Raw genomic sequence first — 17450 nt, forward strand, 5'->3', positions numbered from 1 at the left:
GCCTGCAAAGCGTTCTGCTAAAAATAGCAAATATCTGTGATCCGAACGGGTCACCCCGTTTGGATCGGCACACCACGCGATCTGCGGAGTGCTCCGGAGACTCGGCCGTAGGAAAGTCCCCGGCTTCGGCCTAGCTCCGGAGCGGCGGCCATTTTGCTCCACCCCAACCAATCACAGAGCGGCTGTGATTGGTTGGATGGGATGTCCCGTCTCTGCACCTGATTGGCCCACGTGATGAGTGCCCTCTCTGATTGGAAGGCTGCCCAGATTGGCTGGCTGTCTTGGCGCTCTCTGGGAATCAGGATGAATGTGTGGAGCTTGAGGGGGAAAAGTGAGCGCCGCTATGAAGGACGGGGACTCAGTGTTCTTTACTAGTGTGGGGGCAATGTTGGAGTGGTCTGGAACAGTGATGGTGATGATGAGTGGGGGACAATCGTGGACGTTACAGTGCAAGTACAGTGAGTTGGATGTTGGACTGGCTATTATATTACAGTGATTACTAGTGGGGGCAATGTTGGACTGGAACAGTGATGGTGATGACGAGTGGGGGACAATGGTGGACATTACAGTGACGAATGGGGGGCAATGGTGGACATTACCATATAGAGCCATTGGCCCAGCTAGAGCCCAGACTTGAATCCGACTTTTTTTCATAAATCTTTTTTTTTTTTTTTTTTGCTGATCCGTTGCACCCCTACTGATAGGCAACACTGATAGGTGACACTCATAGGCAGCACTGATAGATGGCACTGATGTGTACTGCTTAGCAGTGATGATATGCACTGGTAGGTGGGCACTGCTTAGCAGCAGTGGGTCTGGAGTGTGTGGGACCGATGTCCCATTTACTCCAGATGGTAATCTGCTTTTTTTTTCTCCTCACTGTTGGCGTGAGTAAAAAAAAAGCTGATTACTGGCTCTGTTTACATCACGTGATCAGCTGTCATTGGCTGATAACGTGGTAAGGGGTCAGGATTACTCTGATCTGTGGTCAGCTGAGTGGACTCATGGACTCACTAATCACAGAGCAAGCCGCGGGCGCCCCACAGGCTTCACATGCATGGGAGGACGTACACGGACAACCCTCCTGGCAATTTAGACCCGTGCTATAGCTGGCATTCAGCTATAGCGGCTTTCAGCGGCAAGAGGTTAAGATCATTATGAAGGAAAAAGGGGGATTTGTGCTTGGAGGAAATTTAATGTATCCTCCCACATACAGAAAGGATTTTTCACAGTAAGAGCTGTGAAACAAACAAACACGCGAAAACTACGGTAGTTCTGACCAACTCAGTAGATTGTTTTTTTTTTTTTTTTAAAAAGAGCCAGATACAGTTTAAAATGCACAAAGTATAACTGGATCTTAACATTAATCAGTAATAACACCAAAGATTGTTGATCCATTAAATGTCTCTTTGCAATCTGGGGGATCAGGAAGTTTTTTTTCCCCCTGCTGGAGCAAATTGAACCATAATTTATAGTGGTCTTTGGCCTCATTAACTTGTGGATATAGGATTCTGTATGTGGAGATTTACTATTTATCCTTTTCCTGTTGGTTGAACTAGAGGGACTTGTGTCTTTTTTTACAACCCGGCTATGTAATTATAGTTTGTCGCCCCCCCCCCCTATCTGGACAGCACTAGCTTGCTTATTCAGTAATATAGCGAAGAGAGAAACTATAATTTGCAAAGTTTACTAAAGCATTATCTACAATGATAACATTCAAACTCGCTTTGCAGGCACTATTCTTAGCGAAATAGCGCCTGCGAAGCTCCTCGGTGTGAAAGCAGCCTAAGTATCTATAGGAATGATGATTGAGCAGGCATTGCTGGACTATGCAAAGAAGGAAATAAACAGCATGCTTCTGGAGGAGAAAAGGAGTGGAGGAAAATCTGCAATGGGATCCCCTTTTCCTCCCAACACCCCAATTTCCCTTTAAGTTAACGTTAAACTTTAAGCTGGCCATACATGGATCTAAATTCAAGCAGTTTGATAGGAAACAGCTACATTTTGATCCATGTATGGCCACTGTGGTTGAACAGAACTTGATCTACCAAAGTCTTCTGCTGTCAGATTACAAAGACAAAGTGGGAAGGATTTCCCCCATCCGCCTCAAATGCGTGGATAGGGGAATTGGGTGCGTTTTTTTTTTTTGTTTTCCCATTCAGCATGCTGGTTGAACGAAGAAAAATGGACTTCTCTATGGCCAGCCTTCAGAATTTTGTTGTGCAAAAATGTGACTTCTGTTTGTACAGCAGTCTGGTGAGTATAGGAAGAGTTCTGTGTTACTCAAGATTACAGAGGCAAGCAGGATTAATCTTCTGGGAATACTTGGTAAAAGTTTGTATAGTCTTCAGAGAGCAGTTCGGGAATGTGTGCTCAGTGTGGTGTCTGACCCTAGACAATAGAAATCCGGAACTTGCCTTCAGACAGAATACATCCCCTGAGACAGGGCTTTAATGACAAGTTTAGTTTATATTAATATAGTATAGAATGAGGCATTTTGGAGAACAGAATCACCTGAAAAAGGCTGTGATGGTATGCAGAAGCCATCCAAGAAGCCTGCTAGATCTGTTTCTCATTGAATTATTTAAAAAACAAAAACAAATTAAAAACTGTTTTATAGCTATGTTGAGGGAACTTGTTGATTTTAGCACATAAACCCCAAGGCTTCATGCACATTGTATTCTGTGATGCTTTTTTCTTCTACAGGAGTTTAGCAGCAGCAAAAACGTGCCCTCCCCATCAAAAGAATATAATGATTACAGTAATTGCATGCCAAAAATCAGACAGACTGGTTGTACTAAAGTCAATTGATGGATCGACTTCAGCACAACCAGTCTGCCCATACATGAATTTAATCTCGGCTGATCGAGATTCAATCCATTTATGTCCGACTTTAGAACCGATATGCTGCAATATATTATGTTTTTGTTCTTTTGTTTACACTTTATCCCCCTGTGCTGATGTAGGTGGGATTTCCATTTGATTCCACTTACACATGTAGCGCTCACCCCCGAAGGAGCTGCTGGTTGATTTTGGGATCGGCCTGCTAAGTTACCCTGGCGGTGTCTAGGGGTGCAATTGTGAGAACAACGGTAGTGAGCGAAGGTCCAGACAGCCAATAAAAGGGTTTTCAATGCTTTATTGTCCAGGCCAAACACGGCCAACATCAACACGTATTAGGAAGGTCAAGGTTGATGAAGGAAAGAGAAGAGAACCGCGCAGTATCAGGCCTGGATGTTGAATGGAGCAATCAATACTGCTCTGTATAGTACCAATTGTTGTAACTCGTCGCCACTCTACTTGGAGTGGGTATAGTGCCCCCGGACAGACCCACTATAATAGGCCTGGCAGCCGAAGTGTCACTCTGAACTAGCTGGGAGGAACGGGTCTCTCTCACAGACCCAGCTCTAGGGCCTCTGCCACAGGCCAGTTTCAATAAAGGACTTGGGTGAATAAAGAGAGCGAATCCTCCCAGTGGACTTTTCCTATATGGGCCCCCGGATGACAGCAAGCATACCTGTCAGTGGTCCGGATGCCCGATCCCAGACTGGGATCCTCTCAAGTCATGGGACCCAGTGGAACACTGTGATCCCTTTTCTCCTCAGACCGAGGTTCGCTGCAGCTGTCAGCTTTGGCCAGGTGGGCCGCGCTGGCGGGGTCCATGGATGCGCGTACCCTGAAGGTGGATACCGCACCTGGAACGGGGACCCCGCGAAGACTTTCAACACATGACCCCTGTCACAGATATACTCTCCCCCAGCATGCCCCGTGAGGGAAAACTCCTCCAATTGGCTGCTGGGGAAAACTTGCTCTGCCAGAACCACTCTGGCGCCAACTGCCGGCAAGGGGTGATATTGCACCCCTTGACCACAGACTGACCCAGTGGACATTTCTGGGATGACAGAAGTCCCAAATTTAGACAAAACACGAATGGGAGCTAAGTAACTCTCCCATTCCCACTAACTTTATCGTAGAGCCCATGCTGGAGGCAAGGGGGCGCTACACACAAACAGTAACAAATGGTTTCCAGCGATGGGAAAGGAAGCCCAAAAAAAGCATGACAGGACCTCTTAAATATGAGATCTGGGGTCAAAAAGACCTCAGATCTTATATTTACACAAAAATGCAATAAAAAAAAATGGCCCTTTTAAGAGCTATGGACAGAAGTGATGTTTGACACGGCTTCTGCTCTGCTATAGTATGGAGACAGGTGGGGGCCATCTTCCCCTCATTCATCTCCATACCCAACCAGCAAGAGGACCCAATCGCCTCCAGTAAGTAGCGGCTGGAGGGGGGGGCCCTTTTCTGCCACTGATTTAAAGTGATCTCGTGGAGAATCCACCGCAGAGACCACTATTATCTGAAACCAGACCGCCGGCTGAAGAGGATACCAGGGTTATGACAGCTAGCTGCTGCCATAACAAAGATATCCCTCTTCAAACAGTCGACGTATAACGTTCCGGAAGTGGTTTAATGGAATAACAGTCTGTGGTCTCTGTGAGGATGGGACCCTGTGCTGGGTGAGAAATGGCTGTTTTACGCCAAATTCTAGAGAGAAACACACGTTAATTGGTCAGCTGTGGCTTGGGCTTTTTAAGTCTGACCTGAACAGCATTCAGGGCCCCACCCTACAGACAGGAGGTCTGTTCCTGGGAGCCAGGTGAGCTCCCATATCTCTGAGAGAAGAGAGAGGCTGCATTGGTTGCAGCTAGAAGCTGTGTGCTTCAAGAGGATAAACGCTGTGTGCGGACAAGTCGCTGTGTGCGAATCAAACGCTGTGTGCGGATAAGTCGCTGTGTGCGACTGTTGATTTTTTGCAAGATACAGGAATGATGAAACCCCCCCTGTGAACTTTTGATGTTTTTAAATAAAAGTGGACTACCAGGCCCCTAAAAACTCAGTATTGGACTGGCGTACTCACTGAAAAACGCACCTACCATTGGAGTCTGATCCCCCAATCTTACATCTCCCAGTATGTGTATTTGCTAGATTTAAACTTACCAAGCTTCACTTCTGCATTTTCTGTGAGAAGAACATTTTGACCTTTAATATCTCGATGGATTACATGGTGAGCATGCAGGTGAGCCAGACCCTGAAAAGAGAACGGATTTAGCATTTACTCTGCAGAAAATGGGAAGTTGCATATAGCAGTATAACTCTATATAATAATTTTAGCTAGATTAATTTAAAATTGAAATTTCATCATTCAAAAGCAGTTCTTAAGCTTCATTCCAGTGACTTTGCAGTGACTTTGCCTAGACTGAGGTGTCATCAGTCTGCTGCATGCAGGAGAAAACATTTTCTTTAGTCTTCTCTACCCTAGTCATCAGCAAGTCGCATGAAACTGCGGCAGGAGCTGATCTAGGCCCACTTTAAAATCGACACAGATCTTTACAATTTGAATATACATTTAATTTAAAAAAATGTTTAAACATAACTATTAACACATAACCATCTTATAGTCAAATATGTTTTTATTAAGTGGTCAGTAAATCAAAACAGCACAGAAATTAGTCAATGAGATGAACATTTGTAGATGAATAAGGTTGGAATCCAACAAGGTTGAATCATTTGTCCATATACATAGAACAAGAAGTATCATATGGTAAATCAAACATATGTGACTAAGACCATAAAGTATGTATATAGACTAGTGTCTCAAAGAAATTGGTTCAAGAATGTCAGGCATAACACTGGTTACATCCCATTGGGAAAACAAGATGAGAAGAAAAAGACGAGAAGATATAGTAGGAAGAACAAGTAAGCGGGGAAGAGAATACAGAGCCAGGGAGGATAGAAGGCATGACTTGTGAGGGGGTCCCAAGGCCAGGGAAAATGGGAAGAAAGTCCCTACCAGGGGGGGGATCCCATCCTACAAAAGTAAACCTAAATCAATAAAAATTTCCTTAATTTCAGTCAACCACTGGGGAAGGAGAGACAGGTCCCCAAAGAGAAAACAAAATGTTTTTAACGGGGTCAGACGAAGAAAAATGAATCCATATATTCCAAAGCATTTTGAATGTGCCAACATTTTCAGTGTCGAGGCTATTGTTCCATGTGCATAATATTTAAGGTGATCCTGATCATTTCCAAAAACTGGATATAACTTGTCTAGCTGCCGAAAGGAAAAAAACATTAAGAGCCCTTTCACATTGCAGCCGTGGCCGCTTTGGCGGTAAAGCACCACTAATTTTTAGCAGCGCTTTACCTTTGTTTTAACAGTGCTTTTAGGCCGCTAGCGGGACACTTTTAACCCCTGAGGAAAGGGTTAAATGCATCCATGTAGGGCCGCTGCTGAAGAACTTTGCAATGGGCAGGAGAGGTGTATAAACCGCTCCTCCACCACCTCAAAGATACCTGCCAGCACAGCTCCCCAGTGGGAAAGCACTCAGGCTTTCTCACTGGGACTGCAGATGAGGCATTTTTTAGGCGTTAAAGCCTCCAGTGTGAAAGGGGCTTGAAAGGCTTATTTTCTGGGAAGCCACCAATCCAGGTAATATAGAGAATATTAGTTATGTATTAGTTATTAGTTAAAGTTATTTCAAGGGACGTTCCTATGAAATTCATTGTACATCTGATTTATAAATATCAAAAATAAACTGCCAAAATGAATGTACTTTTGGAGCAGTCCCACCAGTTGTGGCTATAAGTGCCCCTCTCTCAACCACACCTCCAAAACATACTAGGAGTGGAAGGGAAAGCCCTATGGAGTGTGGTAAGATTTTAAAGTTCTTCTCCTGAACATATTAAATATTCAGGGGACTGGGGGAAAAGATGGGAGACGCAAGTTAACCACTAATATATAGGTAATGGTAGTGATTACCTATACTTAATCATATGCCCAAGTGGGGGTATGTTGCTGTAACCGGCTAATAAGTACTAAAACAGGGGGGAGGGGGAGTGGCCTGAGAGGAGGCCCAAAAAGAGGTTACCAATAGCAACAAATAATTGATCTAGAATATTCTGATACAAAAGGGATTTAATATGGTATCAAAAAATGGAGTATAAAAAGTACAGTCGTGAATGAACAATAATGAAAAAAGCAACCATTTAAAAGGAAGCAATTTGCCATAAACAATTATAACAAACAAGACTCAGTTTGTTTCTCCTGAGCTTGCATACCTGGTGTAGTGGAATGATTAGGCCTAGCACTTCATGTTAGGGCACCTACTTGATTTCAGAAAAAGATTATGGCACTTCAGAAAGTAACATTATAGTAAAAATATGCTAAGCCTCATCCTTCAACTAGACTGGCCTGGAATGGCTTAATGTTAAACCTATTCTTCCTACTGGACTTAAACAGTTACTGTCAGCTGTATGCTTGGCCTCATCTTGTTAGACCATAGGCCAGGTAGGATGTATGCTATGCCCCTTGCTTTCACTAGACTGTGGGCAGAGTAACCTGTATCCTGATGCTCCCAACAGACTGTTTTGTGTTGGTTTAATACTAGGCCTCATTCTTACACTAGACTGTGGAATATTTTGGTTGCATACTAGACCTTATCTTCCTATTACAGTGTGCTGTGTAAGCTTTATTATAGGATCTTTCCTGTACTAGATACAAAGTTGTCTTTGTGAAGGAAATGGATATTCACACTTGTAGTGTAAAGCTTACCAACACACTGTTTAAATTTCAGCTATTTCCCGATGGACCTGACAAAATGCATTTGGTAGGTGGCCATGTGGACACCTCCCCCCCATTTGACATGTTTTGATTGAAAAATTGAAGGAGCCAGGCAGAAAATTGTTGACCAAAGAACAAAGGCATCCAATTAGATGCAGCCGCTGTTTGGGTATTTTGACAACTGGTTCAAGCTGCTGTCAAAAAAGATTAGATCTACAGAGTGTGACAGGAAGTCAGGTAAATCTGTGGGTGTTGTCACAGACGGGACATACATTTCTGCCTTGTTTAGACAATACACCAATTGTTATTAGGCGTCGGCTGCAAAAGTAGCCAGAACAGGTCTAAGGGCGTTGGAAATCTTCAGCTGTTCAGAATGAGGCAATTAAGGCCTCTATAAGTGATCCAGAGGATTACCGCTTTTTTGCTGCATCCTGAGGCTTTCTGAGTGAAGAAGAGCATTAGCTGAAAGTATTCTGAGGAGGTGATTGATTTTTCTGTTTGATAATAATCAAAAAGAGACTATTGTTTTTCTGCTGTATGACCAGCAGTGTCTGCCCAGCACTAGGCTGTGCCAGACTTCCTAGATAGGTTCCTGTGTGGTGAAGGTAGACGCCCCAAGTGGCCAGGGTTTATTTTATGTTTGATTTTGCTTATGCTGTTTGGATGCTTGCACTTGTTTCCAGCAAAATGGAAGAATAAACCAAAATCTTTGTTTTCAACCGTCTTCGTCTGCCTGTCTGTATAAATTCAGTGTGTAGTGAACCCATCCAGGGGGTCACACACCCCGCTACCGAGCTAACCCCTTACAAGAGATTCATCTATCTTTGCTCTGTATAGGTTGTATGGAGGAATCTTCCAGCCAGGGTTGCAAGGGTTACACTTTATTCTAATAGTAGAGTTCATAAATAATTTAGAACTGCTGCTTTGTAGTTGGTTATCTAAATTTCTTAGCTCATAAGTTTTGTGGAGGATGAAATTGAAAATGTAGATTACTCTTACCTATAATTGCCTTTCTGTGATTCCTCCATGACAGCCCAGGGTAAACCCTTCCGTATATTTAAAAAAATAATAATAATTGTACCTGTACTTTGTTCTTTGCAAAACACTGAAAAGATTTGAGGAGGGTTTTAAAACTGTGCTTCATGTCGGTAGGCAATCTCTGTGTTCGTGAACTGTCATTAAAACTAATTATTGGTAAAAAATAATCTAAATCATGGCCAGTGGGTTGAGTGGTTTTGTAAAATGAGATTCAATAGCAGATTGAGAAAATTAGGACCATGAAGAAGAGCAGAGATGCATGCCAAGTCTCTTAGGATAAGAATGGGAATTCTGAAAAAAGTAATTGGCAAGGAGTTTAAAAACAGGCTGAATATTTGGCTAGAATTGTGGTCCACACCTACCATCCCCTGTGCACCTCCTTCAAATGTATCAATCAATAATCCAGGCAGAGAAAACTGAGAATGCCTGAAAAGGGCATTCTTCACCCCCCCCCCATTACCTTATCTCTGATTTCTCAAAGCTTCTGCCCCTGAAATTGACTTGGTCAGTGACCTGAGATTGCATTCCCCCCAATCACTTGTTGGGCCAAGTGATTGGCTTCTAGGTCAGGTATCTGTCACAACTGAGCAAGTCATATGCTCCCACATACCCAGAAGTGGCAGGTATTCCCTCAGACTGTTACTTCAAGCCAGGGCTCCCCAAACACTCTAAACAAAGGGCTGATTTACTGACGTTCAGAGTCGGACTTGAGGAGGATGGCACTGTTGCCAGTGGAATGATGTCCCATCATTGGTTTCAGTTGGATGAATAGTGCCCCATCATTGGTATTAGTGGCAGGAAAGGTATGCAGTTTGTAGATCACTGCTTTAAGCTAATGAAAAATGAATAGTGCAGAGCATGGATCCAGTGAATAGATACAGAAGTGACAAAAATGGAAAATGGAAAATAGAGGTTCTACTATAAAAAAAAGCATTAATATTCACAAGTGCTTAGCATAGCATTGTTTAGAAGTATAGATAAATAATGGTAAACACCTTTGCCTAGTTATATACAATTATGTATTCAGTCTTTTACATTAAAATGTAGGAGCTCACCCTTAGAACTTCTCTGCAAATATATGCAATCCAGTCTTCCTTAAAGCAGTTCCCTTTTGTCTTTTTCACCAAGTCTGTAACAGACCCTGCTCCACAGTATTCCATTACCAGCTGTAAGAGACAATACATTTTATCCAGCAGCAATGCCCACAGAAAAATATACCTACTCGGGTGACTTCATCATTGTAGTTTTGTTTTATAAACACTTAGAAAGTTGAATTCTTCGTAAACATGAACTGTAGGTCTTGCTATTCCATTTAGGCAACATGACCTGAAACAAAGTTATTACTTCCAAATAGCACTATTGGTGTTTGACCTTTTACAAGAAGGCTGCACTCTTGAAAGTAGCTTGACAAATTGGGAGAGAGGTAAAAAATAAACCTGTGCTTGTAGATATTGGTATTGTGCTGTGGTTATGGATTCCCATTTTATCTGTATCCTTTTTTTTTTTTTACTTTCTTTAATCTGTTCAATAACGAAAAAAAAAATGTTTTCAAACGGGCTGTACGTGATGCATGATCACCTAAAGTGTATTTTAATGTCAAAATTGAGACTACCCCAATTTATATTTGTGTTTTTACAAAATATTTCTTACCTTTCTAGTTTCTAGTAGGTAGGCCTTTGGACAGACTACAAACTATTCTGAACAATTTACAAGTGAAAGTCGGGGGGGGGGGGGCAAAATGGGGAAAGATTGAGCTTCCATCATTAACATACAATGCAGGACACAAGCCCTGATATCTTTAACCCTTTATTATAACAGTGTTCAGATCAAGTTTACAAGTAAGACTGAGATGTGGCAGCACCGTATAGATGGGGTTATTTATGGTAAACAAAAACTCCTCCGCCTCCTCTTGACTGATGGGAAAACTTGCATTTAATTTTAGATGGATTGCAACACCTTTCAAGGAGTTTCACCCTATTTTTCTGGTGACTGAATGTGAATGAAAATCCCACATTGTGAGTGGTCACGAGAACAGAAATAGGGCAAAAATCTTCCCATTGGAACACCAACTCTGATGACTTTGGTTACTACCAGGGATTTTCTTCAGTTTCTTCAGTTTAGAGGGACTTCCTCACTTCCTGTTGTGACTATAGGACAGGAAAAATGGGAAGTCTTTTCAATGGGTTGCAGATGGCAAAAAGACAGGTGTTATAACTCTTCCCTACACTATCCAAAATAAAAATAAAATTACTACTTTAATATTACATACCGTAGCAGGAAAACACTTCAGCTTTGTTTTTTTTTTGTTTTTTTTAAAAGAGCAAGTGAAAATGTAAGTAGCAATTTTAAATATTTATTTTATTAAGTTATTACATATTAATAATTTATGATAAATGAGTGAGAACGTGCAACAAATATTAAGTCAGTATTATCCTAATTTGGCTGTAAATGTAGAAATACACTTAAAGGCTCAGTCTGCCCAGAACCTGTTAAGTTGCCTTGTTTAGTACATAAATGTAATGGGGACATCAAATTATCAGATGCTTCGTAGAACTGGATAATGCACATAGATCAACCAAGTAAATAACATTATTTATTAATTTTCATTAATAATGCTATGTAGGTGTCAACTATTTTAATTACCCAGAGTTGGTCATCCTGGCCTGCTAAGCCTTTCCTGACAAATGCACCATAGTATGTAGCAATGTTTCTGTGATGTGAATACTTCTTCAGCATGTTGATTTCAAGTTTTATTTCTTCTTCTTCTTCCTAAACAAAAAAACAAACAAAAAAAATACAAATGTTTGCTATATATGCCAGTGCAGTTCTAGTAGTTCTTGGAAAAACCCATCTAACATCCAGAACAAGCATTTTAGGCTTCATGTACATGGGACGTTTTTACAACCTCTCCTGAATGACTTAACTAGACAGATAGTAACCCACGTTTAAAACGTCTGCTTTGCCGCATTTACATACTGTGTTTAGCGGCGTTTTGCCACATTTGCATTTAGAAGCGATTTAGGAAAAAAATTCAAAATAGCCCAAAATGTTTCCATGTTAAGCCGCATTTAGTGCTTGAAATCCCTCTAAACTTAGCTTCTGAACCCATTTTTTTTACGTTCTAAAAAAAGGCTCTAAACCCTGTGTACATGTACTGATAAGATAACATAGAGGAGAGTTCAGGAGCAGTTGAAAAAAACTTCTCCTAAATGTCCATTTACCAGCAGCAGTGTACATGAGGCCTTAAAGTGCATTTAAAGCATCAGCCCACCCAAATTGAATATTGCAGTTATGTGCTTTGGAAGTAAGCCACCCAACAGTGTCTTGAAATGCATTGGTGAGTAATCTGCACTTTGATTACTGGGTGCGACCAAAGTGCACTCCCCCCAAAAAGTAGGTGTGAAAACTCTAATTTTGCAGGTGGACTGGAACAGTTTGCAACTCTGGAATAAAGATTTTGATGTTGTAGTAGTGAAGACATGCACTATAAAAAGCCAGAAGCCTACCAGGTTCCATCAATAAGTAAGATATCACTTTTGGGTGAAATGATCCTTAAATGCTCTGAAGCTTTTAATGGAAGTTTTCTATTCCTATTAAATACATACTAGATATTTGTTTTAGGAGCAAGAACAAAGAATTGTAACTACCGTACATAGCTCTGCAAATGTTTATTCTCATCGCATTTCACAATTCTTCCAGATGAATTGGAGGAGATACCACAGGCTTACTTTTTGCTTTTAGGTATTTTTTTTTTTTTTTTAAATAATAAAATAGGAAGAAAATGAATAGCTTAAATGCTATGATATAAAGATAAATGAACATTAAAAAAGCTATTGCACAGTTCATTTGTAAATGCCAAATTTGTAAAACTAAAACGTCTGAAAGCAGTGACATTTTCGGTCTTCTGAAAGTATTAGATCCTGCTCACGTTTGGGCATTTAATGAGAACCTGTCATAAGAAAAAGTGGTGCTGGCATGACTGCTGCCAATATGGAAATGGTAGTTGCCTGGCTGGTATGGTGACCCACTGCTTGTAATCACTGACTTTAATTCTAGAAAGTTTCAGAAGTCCCTATCTACATACTTGTTTTTGATTAATTATTCAAATTAGAAAAATTATTCATCTAGTGAACTAGAATTTTCTAAATGAGTGGCAATGGTAGCCTCAATGTTTATCTCAAGACACATTTGCTTTAATAGCCTATGATATTTTACACAAATTCTACAATGAGATCTGTGCTGTTATAGTCACTGATACTGTTATCTGTGCATTTTCTCCAGGGTATATTTCAAACTCTTGCAGCTTTGGGGATTCTTTACACTTGCGATTAAGGGGCAGTAAAAACTTTTTTCCCGACCGCCCACCTTAAAATGGCACCATGGCAGGTTGCAGTTGCACACATGCTACAGTCATGGTACTATTTGCTTCACAGTGGGGCAAAAAGTACCGTATATTCCTGTCGCGATCAACAGGTAGTACCACCGATGATCGCAATCCATTCAGGTCAATGGGTCAAGATCGCAACTGCAAGCCAAATGCCAGGCTTGCATTTGTGGCACAGTATTCCCATAAAAAAAAAAACATTGGGCTGTCAAAATAAAATAAAACCAGGCAATACTTCCTCCCGAATGCCTGTCTAGCTGCTCCTGTACTACTATCTGAAAAGTCATCACCCACAGATTACACATTTGTGGTAGTCTCTAAAAAGCAAACAAGCCATTAATTTATTGAATATATTAGCACAGACCTTATCAAGCATTGTGTGTGCTTTTTAACATGCAGAAAAAATATATGTGTTAATGTGGGTCTTTATATCAGTCCTTGACACATGGGACTAGTTAAAGGTAACCACTGATCATATATACAATGACCAGATGGCTACAAGTAGGATGCTGGCATACCTTAGCAGATACTTGGACGATATTTCTCAGAGACTCGAGGGAAGAAAGCTACTCACGTGATTATGTTTTGTGGCTAAATATTTTTTGTCGTGTATGTAACAAGGGCATGTAAGGTCATGGCACAGCTTGATGACCTTCACCTTGCTTCATAATAATGCTCATTTGTACGTGGCTGTGACGGTTTCCTGTCCTGAAAAACTCTAGGGATATGGACAATAGCATCAGCTGAACAGATGCTATGAATAGCAGTCATAGACTCTTATTACTAACCATGTATGCCAAACCAAAAGGTTCCTTTATGCTCAGTGCATTTCCTAATTAGAAAGTAATCCACCTGCCCCTGGTTAGCTCTCCTTTGCCTACATCTATTATAGTTTATTTTACCATTGGCATTTTCTAAATTAAGTGGGCCTATGTGCAAGATCATAAGTATTTAGCGTTGTACAACAAAAACTGGGCTTGATTTTAATTGGGCTGAATATTGGACATGGGCTGTGACTAAAGAGGGTCTGAGATGAATTGCATAATAAAGAATGAGGCAATGTGGAATAAGGAGTGCACAGCACAGTGTACAGAATGATGCCATATGGAACAGGTAGGTACAAGATCACTTCTAAGTCAGGCTGCATTGGTAGTGGTGAGCCCACCTCATGCTGTCACTAAAGTGCTACTGACCTCCAACCATTCCATGCCAACAGGTATTGGGGATTGCTAAGTGGGAGTTTTTCGGCCAGGCTTCTGGGAGGGGGGGGGGGGGCAAAAGGTCTACAGGTATGACAATAATTTTAATGAACATTTTACAAAGCTGCAGCTTTTTTGAATATCTACAGGGGCCTCTTAACTGCATAGGCTGTTTTTTGGAAAAGGTGAAGATTCTTCAATGCAGCATGGTAGAGGGTGGGAGGCAGAGCAGGTCTGGGCAGACAGACTTCAGACTAGCTTCTTCTGAATGCTAAGCATAAGCACTGGACTGGGCTGTGGTATGTCATTGGTTGCCAGGATGCTGGTGGCCAGGAGGGGTATCAAGGATTGTGGGGGAAGGGGTGCCTTGTGCCAGAGACTGCAGCTCCTGCTTATCTGAATGTATCGAGACAGAAATTGTGTGTAAGAGCATATCTTATTAGCTCATCCAGCTTAATACTAGGAGAGCATCAACCCAAAAATATGTAATCAAAAATAGAAAAGTAGAAGGCAATGGGTGTTAAATGATGGCCCCCTAGTATGTCTGATATCACCAAGATACCAAATATATTCAAAAACCTTATATCTTTATTACAAAAAACATAAAAACAAATATTGCACATACGGTGGGCAGTGTACTTCCACCATAAATAAAAAGCACACATAGCAGTGGTCAGATAGGAGGAAGAAGAAATCCTATGTGTTTCACAGCTACATCCACTTTTTCAGGGCTTCAATGTTTCTTCATTTGACTCAAAGCCTAGTGGACATGTCCTGTCAGCTCAGGCTATGGGGAGACAAATAATCAGGGCTTTTTTTCTGGGGGAACTTGGTGGAACTCAGTTCCACCACCTCTGGCTCAGACCCTTTGGTGCCTGCTCACTACAATCACTTGTAAACACAGAAGTCTGGTTTCTGTGTTTACAAGTGACAGCTCTGCACTCTGTGTGTAACCCCCTGAACTCTGCACTCTGTATGTAATGCAATTCTGGTATTTAATGCCCCTTTAAGACCCTTCTACGGTATTTGAAATCTAAACAGGGTCGTGGTTGAGTTCCTGCACCTATTTTCTGAGAAAAAAAGCTCTGCAAATAATGGATCCCAAACCAAGGATAGCAGTTTGTGGGAATAGAGCAGGTTATAGAGTGTGAGCCAACAAAACATGCAATATTCTGAAAATCACCATATGGCCATGGACTACCTACCAACTTCACATATGAAAAATGTGCAAATAGCTGTTGAGTATGCCCCTTGTATAAGGTGGCAATAAAAATATCTCAAGGTAACCAGCAGTCGAATAGATAACCAAAATAAAAGAAACCATTCAGAGTCGTTTAGCCATATATAGAAAATGCTACCAATAGATCACCAAATGGCTGGTATCCCAGAGGGTCCCTTGGTCTCCGATAACCCACTTCGCAAAGAAAAATAAATACATATGCAAATCGCCAATGTGTGCAGTCAGTATTTTACCACTTTGCACAATATTTTTGATATTTAACCACTAAGTGAATTTTGACTTTGGAATATTTATTTGTGTATTATTGATTTACTTAATTAAAGCGCTGATCACTTTTTATCACAATGCACAGCGGCCGACTAAACACAATGAGACTGACCCCTATCTACTACCCAGTAGTGTGTATATAGCCATCCAATTTATGTGCATCTATGTTTGTGAAACTTATTTATATGGCTCATTTTAGTTATCTCACATATTTATTTAGTTAATATTTAGCTCATAAAACGTACTTTCTTAATATGTAATAATATCATAGCTGCTTTAATTTTTTAATAGTGCAATTAAAATCAGAGTGCCTTTCCATTGTAAGCTAAGAAAAAAAAAAGAGTTTTGAGCCAGAAACCTTGTTCCTATAAAGAGGAACTCTTGATGCTGACAGATAACAGGATATGAAGTACTGCTGTATAAGCAGTGAAAGGTAATCTAAACCATTGCTTGTTTTAAGATCTGTATTCCCTACCCGCCCTGTAAGATGATACAGCAGCATTTCCTGACTGAAGTCAAGTGACTGGGAGTATCCTGCAGTCGGCTAAAGCAAAGGGAAATTCACAGTGTATCTAACCAGAATACGCAAAGCATTGCTGCTAAGAATTATGACATGTAAATCTCAGACTTAAAACACATGTCATCCCACTATTCTAACTAATCCCCTGTAATGGTGCTACATGGTGTTATTTTAGGCATAATCAGTACAAATCCCATTACATGGAAAGTAAGTGTAGGATCTGCAGGACAAGCTGTATAATACATCAGACTAATGCCTCAAGGGAGTCGCTAATCTAGGCCTCTAACTATAGTGTGACAAGTTTGATAACCGGTTCTTTCTCAGTCCTGAGTACCTGATACCTGCATTGCTTAACATTGCTCTTGTCAGGAATGCTGGAATTTGATGTAAGCAACTGGAAAAAATTATAATATTCAGGTTTTAAATACATTTTAAATATTTCTATTCTTCGCAGCTCTTGTATAAATGTGTCAAAATCCAGCGCTGAGAGTGTGCCATATCTACATGTGAAATGCAGTTGTGATATAAGTGGTTGCCATGCTTCTACTCTACTCGTCTCTCTAGCTTTTGGATGCTTAACAGCCCTAAGTCTACTTTCACACTGAAGCCGTGTCACGTTAGCTGTAAAGCGCCACTCGTTTTAGTGGCGCTTTTCGACCACTAGCAGGGAGCTTTTAACCCCTGCTAGCGGCCGAAGAAAGGGTTAAAACCGCTTGTGTTGCTGTGTTTCCGAGGCGCTGACCATGCATTACAATGGGCAGGGGCAGTTTGGAAGCACAGCGCTTCCAAACTGCCCCAAAGGACTTTTTTTCCCATCCCGCAAGTGAACCGATTTTATGTGTGAACGCACTCAGATTTTCACACTGGGAAGGCATGAGAAGCGGTTTTCAGGCGCTTTACAGACACTGTTTTTAGCGCTAAAACGCATTCAGTGTGAAAGTAGCCTAGGGGAATATTTTTTTTTTTTTTTTAAATATGAACTCGATGTAAACAATGTTACCAATGCATGTTATAGTGTAGCTATAATGAAAACCTTTTGTTCTGCTGCTCCAATCTATGCACTGCAAGTGTGATTGCTAGAACTCGTTAATAACTCACTATACTCGTTAATTTATAAACCCAGTTTTTCCAAAAGTAGCTGTAACTTAAAGTGTTACTAAACCCATGACCCTGCATTC

General features: G+C 41.1%; 1 protein-coding gene across 1 annotated transcript in view; it reads right to left on the reverse strand.

The window, feature by feature from the left end:
• The window catches only part of NRK (Nik related kinase), a 297759-nt gene that overhangs the window by 189411 nt on the left and 90898 nt on the right, over nt 1-17450 (reverse strand). The window contains exons 4-6 of the mRNA XM_040323823.1: nt 11306-11431; nt 9718-9828; nt 5002-5092 (exon numbers count right to left, since the gene is read on the reverse strand). Coding sequence (XP_040179757.1) covers nt 5002-5092; nt 9718-9828; nt 11306-11431 — 328 coding nt within the window. The remainder of the gene's footprint in view (nt 1-5001; nt 5093-9717; nt 9829-11305; nt 11432-17450) is intronic.

This window comes from Rana temporaria, chromosome 9 (assembly GCF_905171775.1).
Source record: "Rana temporaria chromosome 9, aRanTem1.1, whole genome shotgun sequence".
NCBI classification, from domain to species: Eukaryota; Metazoa; Chordata; class Amphibia; order Anura; family Ranidae; genus Rana; species Rana temporaria.